This window comes from Capricornis sumatraensis, chromosome 3 (genome assembly GCF_032405125.1).
Source record: "Capricornis sumatraensis isolate serow.1 chromosome 3, serow.2, whole genome shotgun sequence".
Lineage (NCBI taxonomy): Eukaryota > Metazoa > Chordata > Mammalia > Artiodactyla > Bovidae > Capricornis > Capricornis sumatraensis.
The window spans coordinates 5895489-5905633 of record NC_091071.1 but is presented as its reverse complement, the minus strand read 5'-3'; the positions used below and the strand labels follow the sequence as shown (position 1 = coordinate 5905633).

The following is a 10145-nucleotide window of genomic DNA, read 5'->3' as shown; positions in this document are numbered from 1 at the left end:
TGCCTCATTTTAGCATTTAGAGATATGCTCCCATTCTTCCTTAGCAGCAGAGAAAAGGGGGAGGGCCCTACATCCAGACTCCTTCGCAGGCACAAGGGGGCCAATGATTTACAAACAAAAGTTGTTGGGTGGGATTTTGAAAGCTATTTTGGTGCTCTGCTTTTCCTCTTCCTGCTGCTCCAAAAGTAAATATGATGGCTGGTGCTCCAGCAGTCTTCTTGGGACCATGAGTGAAATGCCAAGAGAATCACAGAGACCTTGCCCTGACTTCCTTAAGAAACTGAACCGGACACTCACTGTGAGAAAAGTAAGCCCTTCTTTGCTCACACCACTGAAGTCCTATAGTATCTGTTACTACCAGCCAAAAGCAATTCCTAACTAACACGTATGCTTTTCTGCTTTTGAATTTTCCAGTGTTGGAGTAACGTGTTATTTCTCTGTGTCACATCTTTCTTTGTAGAAGAGGGTTTATCTCTGGTGTTATCTTCCTCTCTACTGTTCCCTAATCATTTCAAAAAGCTTCAAATAAGTTTCTAATATTCTTACATGCTTTTCAGATTAGTCCATTTTCCTCTCCTTCATCACAGCCTTTACATGTCATCTTTTCCTTTGCATTCTTTTTTTAACAAATCCTAATGTCCCCCTAAAAGCAGGATCTTGAATCTTTGTTGCAGCATGCAGGATCTTTTAATCACAGGTATGTGAACTCCTAGTTGCAGCATGTGGGATCTAGTTCCCTGACCAGGGATTGAACCCAGGCCCCCTGAATCGGGAGTGCAGTCTTTAGTCACTGGACCACGAGGGAAGTCCCTATAATAACTTTAAATGGAGTATAATCTATAAATATATAGAATCACCATGCTGTACATCTGAAACTAATATAACATTGTAAATCAACTAGACTTCAATAAAAATTATTAAAAAATACAAAATAAACACAAGGTGGTGTCTGCAGATGTGTGTGATAGTGGCTCAGACACCAGCTTCGGGTCAGAGCAGCATGAGGCAGGGCAGGTGGGACTTCTGCCTGAGACCACCAGGCACTAAGTCTGGTGAACTGAGAACTTCTTCCCAGAAGGAGAAGAGACACAAGGCACTGACGGGCTCCTCTTTCTCTGCCCACAGATCTTCTACATCAGGGTTTCCTGGCCTGACCGCGCCGTCCCTCTGCCGCCAGGGCCCCGCCCTGCCCACAAGTCTTCTGGCTCTCTCCCCCAGGGGTTCTCAGGCCTGACCCATCTTCTGCACTGGCCTCTGACCCCAGGAGATGGGGGGGACCTTCTGGCTTCCACCAGCCCCCAGACTTCCACCTACCACCTGAGGAGTCCTGCTCAGACCAGCTACACCCTGGGAGGCTCCCTGGAGGCCATCCTCATCGCCCGAGACCACCAGGGCAGGCCCAAGGCCCACGGTGGGGATCTGTTTCGGGCACAGCTGCTGGGTCCTGACCTGAAGGCAGGTGTCCCCGGAGATGTCACGGACCTGGAGAATGGCACGTACCTGCTGACGCTCCCCCTGCTCTGGGCTGGGCAGGCCCAGGTGCAAGTGCGGCTGATCCACTCCAGTGAGGCAGTTGGGGTTCTGCGGGGGATCTGGAGAGACCAATGGGCCACGGTTGATTTCACGGGCTATTTCCGGGGGCCCACGGGATACGAAGAAACTGTGACTTGCAATGTTAACCCCCTGTTAATTGGGGAGGAAGAGGGCACCTGTCACTACAGGGATGAAGATTCAGGTGAGCTCTGGTTCTGTGCTCGACCTCCGACCCTGCCCTGTGACTCACTGGTAGGACATTCAAGTGGACGCTACTGGAACGTGACCACACCACATGAGGAGGCCCTGCTGGCACGGTAGGAGACCCAGTGTCATCCGGATGTCTGACCCCTGAATCCAGTCCCTGTGGTCATTCTGCCTGAGTCCGTACCCTTATCATTCATCTACTCACTTCTATTAAATATATTTGCGAGAACCTACTATATACCAGGTCTGATGCTAAGTGCTGAAAACTTTTATGTAATGGTTGGCATCCCTGCCCTTTAGTTTTCAGTGAGGGAACACAGGACCTTTTAAAACATGCACTGGAGTGAGCGCTTAACTTCAGCATGCACTGAGGGGTAAGGGGTCTAAGGATACGGAACAGGGTACCCCACCTGGTGTAGGATGGTCAGAGCAGGTGACAGGTGAGCTGAAGCTTGAAGGAGACCTGCAGATCTCCTGCCACAGAGCAGTGTCCTGGCCCCTCTGCCGTGCTGATGGCCTGCAGGGAGAGGTGTCCATTGAAAATTACCAGCAGGTGTGGTCAGGGAGCAGGGGGGATGGATGTGAGCCCACTGAGTGAGAGTGGAGCAGAGGCTGCAGCCTAGAAACCAAGTGAAATCAAAGCTGCAAATCGTCCTCAGTCCCAGGGGACGATTGGGACAGGCAAGACTGGGAGTGATGGGGAGGAGACAGTGAAACTGGACTGGCTTCTGCCCCTGGGATCCGAGGCTGGGACTGGGCTAGAGAGACCCCAGAGAGGAAAGAAGCATTTTTGAAGATAGGAGCAGCTGGGCGTCTGGTCTCTGGGAGAGACAGTAGGGGAAGGAGGCAAAAACAGGGTCCCAGAGGATGGTTGGGGGCGGGGCAGATGGGGAGGGACACCCACTCTGGAGGCGGAGGGGGGAGAAGGAGCTGTGGGAGAGGTGGAGGTGGGCAGGTGGGAGGAGGTGCAGCTCTGAGGCCCAGGGAGCGTGGAGGTTCCCACTGGCTCTATGAGGACGGGAGAGGCGGGTGGGCTTGAAGCACTGAAGCAGCTGAGCTGGAGACCCCCGAGGCGCCAGCTCCACCAGACACCCATCGCCAGAGGCTCTCTGCATTGATTAGTGACTTCCCACAGCATTTAGGGACTTCCCTCATAGCTCAGTTGGTAAAGAATCTGCCTGCAATGCAGGAGACTTGGGTTCAACTCCTGGGTTGGGAAGATCCCCTGGAGAAGGAAATGGCAATCCACTCCAGTATTCTTGCCTGGAAAATCCCATGGACAGAGGAGCCTGGTGGGCCACAGTCCATGGGGTCACAAGAGTCGGATACGACTTAGCGACTAAACCACCACCAACCACAGCATTTAGGATTCCGCACCAGGAAACCTGGTTCGTTCCAAACCAAATTTTGTACTCCCTTTGGTCAGAAGAAAATAACCACACATCCTTTTTTGCATTGATCAGTTGGAAATAAGTCTAAGATTCAATACAGGAGCCATCTCAGGATGTCTTTTGAGGTAAAGACCAGCCATCTCTGGAGTGAGACTGCCTGGGTTCAAATTCCCGCTCCACCTGTTACTATACTCCAGCTTCTGTTCGTGGGATCTCTGGCAAGCTACTTAACCTGTCTGCACCTCCAGCCTCTCACGGGTAGAGGAGGATAACTTTAGTTCCTCCCCTGTCGAGTTGTGGTGAGGTTCAAATAAGTTGCTGTATGCTGTGTGCTTAGATCAGAGACAGCACAGCAGGCCCTGTCGGCTCTGAGAACCTGCTCTCAGGCATTTGCTGCTTTTGAGCGGCTCCCCTGAAACCGCCTCTGTACCAGACACTGTCCAGGGTCCTGGGGGTCCTGGGCAGGAGAGCAGGGCAGCGGGGCCCTGTCCCTCAGGAGCCAACACTGGGCCCATCGAAGACAGCCATTCAACGGGCAACCACACACGCATGAGTGTGTAGTGGACATGGATTTGCAACCCCAAGGTCAGGTGTTTTCTTTACAACAACCTTTTAAAAAGTATTTACGTATTTGGCTGCGCTGGGTCTTAGTTGCAGCATATGGGATCGTCAGTTGCAGCATGACCGGGGATCGAACCTGAGCCCCCTGCACTGAGAGCAGCGTGGAGTCTTAGCCACTGGACCACCAGGGAAATCCCCAGGGTACATTTTAAAATAATTCTGCTTTCTGCACGGATGCAATCCCTGAGGTCCTGAAATGTCTGACCTCCAGCTTCCAGTCCCTCCCCAGGGCCCTAACGCGCTGTGTCCCAGGAGCCCTGACACTGGACAGATGACCTTCACCCTTGAAAACTTCCTTTCCTCCAAGGACCCCTCCTTCACCTCAGTCCAGGATTCCTTCTCATCACACACTCCCCTCTGCCCACCGGTTTCTCTCCAGGAATGTGACAAACAAGACCCTCCCTCAGGGCATTCCTCCAGTCTGGGTGGCCCAGGAGAACAACAGAAGTCTGGGTGAGTGGCCCCGGGGCTGGCAGGAAGGGCAGCCCTGATTCAGGGTCGTGGCCTTAACCTCCTGTGTTCTCACTGATTGTTTCACTGCTGAACAATGGCTTACAGTCCTGTCACCTGCGCAACCCTGCCGCCCTGGGATCCCAGCCCCGAGGCCCTCTGGATTCTACCACCAAAATGTGTGGCACTCACTCTCCTGCTCCAGCCGCTCCTTCTCCACCGCAGACAGCATCCTGCGCTGCCTGGCTGGCCACGTCGTCCACATGATGGGGGACTCCACGGTCCGGCAGTGGTGGGAGTACCTGCGAGACACCGTGCCCGGTGAGCACCCGCGAGGGGGCAGGGCAGCACTGGTCTGCTGTCCCTGAGCTAGAATGCTGCCAGGGACTTCCTGGCTACCAAGTCTGAGGACCCAGTCCTAGCTCTTGGGCTCCCCGGCCCCCTGGAGCATTTTGTGCCATTGACTTTTCTTTGGGAACCATCTCCTTTCTTTGCAGTGTCTTGTCCCTCTCTGCTTTCTGACTGAGCACTCCCACTTGGATTCATCCTAAAGACTGGCCTCAAGCTAGAGATTCTGGTTGCCCAGTTTATGCACTTTCCCAGTGGTGACTAGGCTCAGGCCAGGCCAGAAGGTCTGGAGACCCAGTGTGTTCACTCAGCTGTGTGTTCTGACCCGAAAGGGAGGGAAAAAGTGGGATGATGTAGTGTGACAGGAGGCAAGAAAGGAAGGTTTCAGGAGAAAGGCAACCAACATAAGGAATTAAACACCAGAGAATTAAAAGCAAACTGAATAGGAATTTGGATGGATAATAGGGAAATCCTTGGCAACCCTGAAAACTTGAGCCGGGGGCAGCCCTAGAGCTTGGGGGGAGAAGGTTTATGTCCTGGGAAGTGGGGGCTATCATTAGCATTCCATCCAGGAGGATGGTGCAGGGTCTTGTATTCACCCCTAAGCCTCCTCTCTTGTCCTCCGTGCAGCCCTGAAGCCGGTGGATCTACATGCCACGTATCACACGGGGCCGCTGATGGCCGTGGACACCACCCGGGCCATAGTGCTGCACTGGCGCACGCACAGCTGGCCCCTGCGTTCTCTTCGCACCCCTGTGGCTGCCCTGCACTCCGTGGTCCGGGAACTGGGGGGCCTGGCTGGGGGCCCCCACACTGTGGTGGTGCTGAGCCTGGGTGCCCACTTCACCACCTTCCCTCCGTCCATCTTCGTGCAACGACTGGCAGGGGTCCGGGCTGCTGTGGCTGCGCTGCTGGCCCGGGAGCCCGGCACCCTGGTGGTCATCAAACTGGCCAACACCGGCTACAAGTCCGTGTATGGCAGCGACTGGTTCACCCTCCAGGTGAACCGGCTCCTCCGAGCTGCCTTTGTTGACCTCCGTGTGGCCTTTGTGGACGCTTGGGAAATGACCTCCAGCCTGGCCCTGCCTGACAGCATCCACCCGGGGAGGTGCATTGTCCGAAACGAGGTGGACTTCCTGCTCTCCCATGTCTGCCCCACCTGAGCGCTCCTGCCGGTCCTGGGGCTGTGGATGAAGAAACTGGTACGATGATCAAGCCTGGAAGCCCTTCCCCTCAGCTGTCGGTATGTCTTCTCTCACCACCTTTCAATGCAGGAAGCCTGGCAGTCCTCCAATGCGTCTTAAGAGCTTCTGTCCCCACGTGAAAAGCCGTGTGCAGGGGATGAGAGTCCGGGGGCAGAAGCCGCGCCTGCTCCATCAGTGAGCATGAGCACTGTGACAGTCCGTTTGGGGCTTTCTGTTTAGAGTGTCAAGGAGCCTTGCAAAGATAGGAGATGGGTTCCATTTCAGTTACCAGAGGCCACCCAAGTGGAAAGCCTGACTCTCTATATAAAGACTTTTATATATTGATTTGTAAAATAAAATATATCTCCTAACTGTAAATAGTAACATATGCTCTTTGTAGAAAAACTGAAAAAGTACCAAAAAATGAACAAGGAAATCTTTGATTGCCATCCAGAGAGTGAACTGATATGCTCAGGTGAAAGATGAACGCTGTTTTCCTTACAGGGAATCCATAGATAATGTGTTGATAACCCTTGTTGCTCCAGTGAACCATACAGCCGCTGTTTTCTAATAGATATGGATGAAATATTGAAGAATCAGGTTACAGAAGAATCCCTAGGGTGTGCTGGCTCCCATTCCCTGCCTAAGCATTAAAGTCTAGGCATTTTATAATATTAGAGAAAGAAATAGAAATGGATCCCAACTAAGCCCAAATGTAAATTCACTAAAAAAAGTCTTTTTGGCTAGGTCACACAGCATGTGATATCTTAATTCCGTCAAAGTGAAAGTGAAGTCGCTCAGTCCTGTCTGACTCTTTGTGACCCCATGGACTGTAGCCTACAGGCTCCTCTAGGCAAGAATACTGGAGTGGGTTACCATTTCCTTCTCCAGATCTTAGTTCCATGACCAGGGCTCAAACCCACATCCCCAGCAGTGGAAGCGCAGAGCCTTAACCACTGCACCATCAGGGAAGTCCCCTACATTCACTAAAATTTCTGCTGTGGAGCCACTGCGTCCATATAGCCCCAGTGTGAATCTGATTAAGGATGATCAAAGCTTCCTGAGAATCTGCCCTGTGATGAATCAAGGCATCGCCAGTCAACCAACGAATCCTGGGCAAAGCAAATGAAACTGACCACAGAAATATTTATTGAAAGTCTCTATGCACACAGGATAGCTAGGAGGTTTTCTGCTTGTTACACGAATGGTACAGAATCGCATTGCAGCAGAAAATTAAGGAACAGTTCATGAATCATAAACAAGAATTAATTACATTAGGGAAAATTACATTTCCAAAGTTAAGCATCGTTACGGTTGTTTCCTTAGGGACTGATTTCTGATCCAATTATTATGTTCCTTCTTTCAGATCATTTTATAAATTCACATATTTTTATTTTCTGTAAGATGAACCTAGTGTGTTATGGAGGCTAGAAAGTAAATAAAGTCTGCACGTGAATCCCCTCAGAAAAGTACTTGGTGTAAAAGCCGCATTTGCTAGACTTCCTCACAACTAGGGGTTACGCCATGTGACATACTTCAAGCCAGTGACATTTCTGAGTTGGGCTTCAGGAAAGCTCTTCAACAGGCAGAGAGTCTTGGCTGGAGAGTCTTTTGCCCTTTTCTTTCTCTTCTTGACCTCCTAAGATGCAGTTATGGTGCTGGGAGGAAGCAGACGTCTTAGGGCCACAGGAAACAAAGCAACGCTAACCCCCAACCACTTCATGGTGGGTCCCTCAGCCCCACCCCCACCCGCTGCAGCTGGCCCGGACAGACAGTGTATAATATTACTTATACGTGGAATCTAAAAAGATGATGCAAACGAACTTGTCTGCAGAACAAAAACAGATTCTCAGACATAGAAAACAAACTTATGGTTACCAAAGGGGAAAGAGGAGGGAGGGATAAATTAGGAGTTTCGAATTAGCAGATACAAACTTCTAGGTATAAAATAGATAAACAAGGGCTTACAGCATAGCACAGGGAACTAAATTCAGTATCTTTTAGGGCTTCGCTCTTGGCTCAGTGGTAAAGAACCTGCCTGCCGATGCAGGAGACATGGGTTTGATCGTTGAGCCAGGAAGATCCCACATGCTGCAGAGCAACTAAGCCCAAGGGCCACAACTGTTGAGCCTGTTGTGCTCTAGAGCCTGGGGGGCTGTAGCTTCTGAGCTCACATGCCGCAACTACTGAAGCCCAAGCGCTGGAGAGCCCGTGCTCTGCAACAAGAGAAGTCACCACCATGAGAAGCCCACGCACCACAGCTAGAGAGTAGCCCCCATTTGCTGCAGCTAGAGGAAAGTCCGTGCAGCAACGAAGACCCAGCACAGCCAGAAATAAATACACAGATACTTTTTTTAAAAATCTTGTAATAAAGTATAACGGAAAAGAATCTGAAAAAGAATATACGTAGAACTGAATCACTTTGCTGTACACCAGACACTAACATAACGTAAACCAACTATACTTCAAGGAAAAAAAAGGTAAATTGCGGTCAATGTTAAGTACATCACCAAGTGCATAACAAGGCACACTGATTGGGTTTGGGGAATCAGGAAAACTTCCCTGAGGTGGTGATATTTGTGTTAAGGTCTAAAGAAACCACAGGAGTTAGTAACAGGAGAAAGCGGATTAGAGAGGAGGGGCATTTCAGGTAATGCAAACATCAGACAAGAACCTTGTGGCAGGAAGCTGCATGAAAGTGCGAAGAAGTGGAAAAGCAGGCTGCCGGGACCCAGAGAACAAGGGGAAGGATGGGGAGATGAAGGGAGGGGTGAGGAAGGTGAGACAAGCACAGACACTGAAGGCCATGGCTTTAAAGGTTTGGTCTTTCACGTCATAGGAAACCCTTAAAGAGTTTTTAGCAGGGGAAGTTGAGGCTCATGCTCAGAACTCTCTGTATTTGGTAAACCTAAAACTGCTCTTTAAAGAAGTCTATTAAGGGCTTCCCTGGTGGTTCAGTGGTAAAGAATCCGCAAACCAATGCAGGAGACATGGGTTCAATCCCTGACCCAGGAAGATCCTCACATGCCTCCAAGTGACTAAGTCTGTGCACCACAACTATTGAACCTGTGCTCCAGAGCCCGGGAACCACAATTACTGAAGCCTTCACGCCCTAGAGCCTGTGCTCTGCAACAAAAGAAGCCGCAAGAAACCCAAGCACCGCAACCAGAGAGTAGCCCTCACTTGCTGCAACCAGAGAGTAGCCCCCACTTGCTGCAACCAGAGAGTAGCCCCCACTTGCTGCAACTAGAGAAAGGCCCAGGCAGCAACGAAGACCCAGCAGAGGCAAAAAAAAAAAAAAAGTCTATTAAACTGCTTTAATTAAGGAAGAAAAAAAAATGCTAAGATTCCCATTTGCTTCTTCTCCCACCCATCCACTCTCCCAGCTTTTCCACCTTACACTCCCCAGGAGGCTGATTCCTGTGGACCACGTCACCCAGGTGCCCTCACCCTCTGGCTTCCTACTGGGACCTGCCAGTGGAAGGCGCCTGCTGATCAAGGGGAGAAGACCACCCTCCTCACTGAATCACCCTGGGTTGCTGTTCTCCTCCACCAATGTCCCTCTCACTATACCTGGGGCTAATTATTGCCCGTTTTGGTAATTGTTCCCTCTCTTTGCTCCTTCAAGCATATGGGCAACAGGGCCTCCACCCTTGCCCATCCAATGTGCTCCACCTCCCCTGCCAGAATCCCATAATCCTTCCCACTCCTTTGGAAATGATCCCCTTATTAAACTCTCCTCCAATCCCTCCATTTGAGAATGTCATCTGTCTGCTCCCCTGACTGATTACAAATATAGAAACTGATTTCCCAGAATTTACTAAAGTCACTTTACTTAATTAAAAAGAGAAATGACTTGATTGCAAGGCCCTGTTGAGTACCAACTAGGAGAAGTAAGAGAAACATGTAGATGCATTATAACAAAAGATAAGCACATCAAAGAAAACTCTTAAGAACTTTCCAAGTGAGAGCAAGTCATGTACATAGAAATAAGATTAAAATTGTTATCACACAATGACATAAAGTATTGTATTTAGGTTGGTACAAAAGTAATTGGGATTTTTGCAATGTGAAATTTGCCATTTGCCATTGGAATACACTCTTCAGTAAATGTGGTTATGTTGTACATTATTTTAATGCACATTTCTCACTTTATTTTTTTGCTAATGACTAATTACTTGCTATTTATTTTACGTGTATTTTAGACTATGGATATGATGTTAGACAAAAAGCATATTTGAGCGATTTTCTTATTCGAGTTCAAAATGGGTCATAAAACAGTGGAGACATCTCGCGACATCAACAATGCAATTGGCTCAGGAACAACACAGTGGTAGTTCAAGAAGTATTGCAAAGGAGACCAGAACCTGGAAGATGAGCAGTGCCGTGGCCAGCCATTGGAAGCTGACAG

General features: G+C 49.9%; 1 protein-coding gene across 1 annotated transcript; it reads left to right on the top strand.

The window, feature by feature from the left end:
* The first annotated feature begins 226 nt into the window (after positions 1–226).
* LOC138075643 (NXPE family member 3-like) lies at positions 227–5713 on the top strand. Its single transcript, XM_068967545.1, has 5 exons — positions 227–298; positions 1126–1850; positions 4132–4205; positions 4311–4523; positions 5181–5713. The coding sequence occupies exons 1-5, from the start codon at positions 227–229 to the stop codon at positions 5711–5713; spliced, it is 1617 nt and encodes a 538-aa protein (XP_068823646.1).
* Positions 5714–10145: the final 4432 nt, after the last annotated feature.

Excerpts from the sequence above, each read along its gene's own strand:
- LOC138075643 (XM_068967545.1), top strand. The coding sequence starts at position 227 with ATGAGTGAAATGCCAAGAGAATCACAGAGACCTTGCCCTGACTTCCTT. Across the intron at positions 1,851-4,131 it reads GAGGAGGCCCTGCTGGCACG|GAATGTGACAAACAAGACCC; the intron begins GTAGGAGACCCA and ends GTTTCTCTCCAG. Across the intron at positions 4,206-4,310 it reads GGAGAACAACAGAAGTCTGG|TCCTGTCACCTGCGCAACCC; the intron begins GTGAGTGGCCCC and ends AATGGCTTACAG.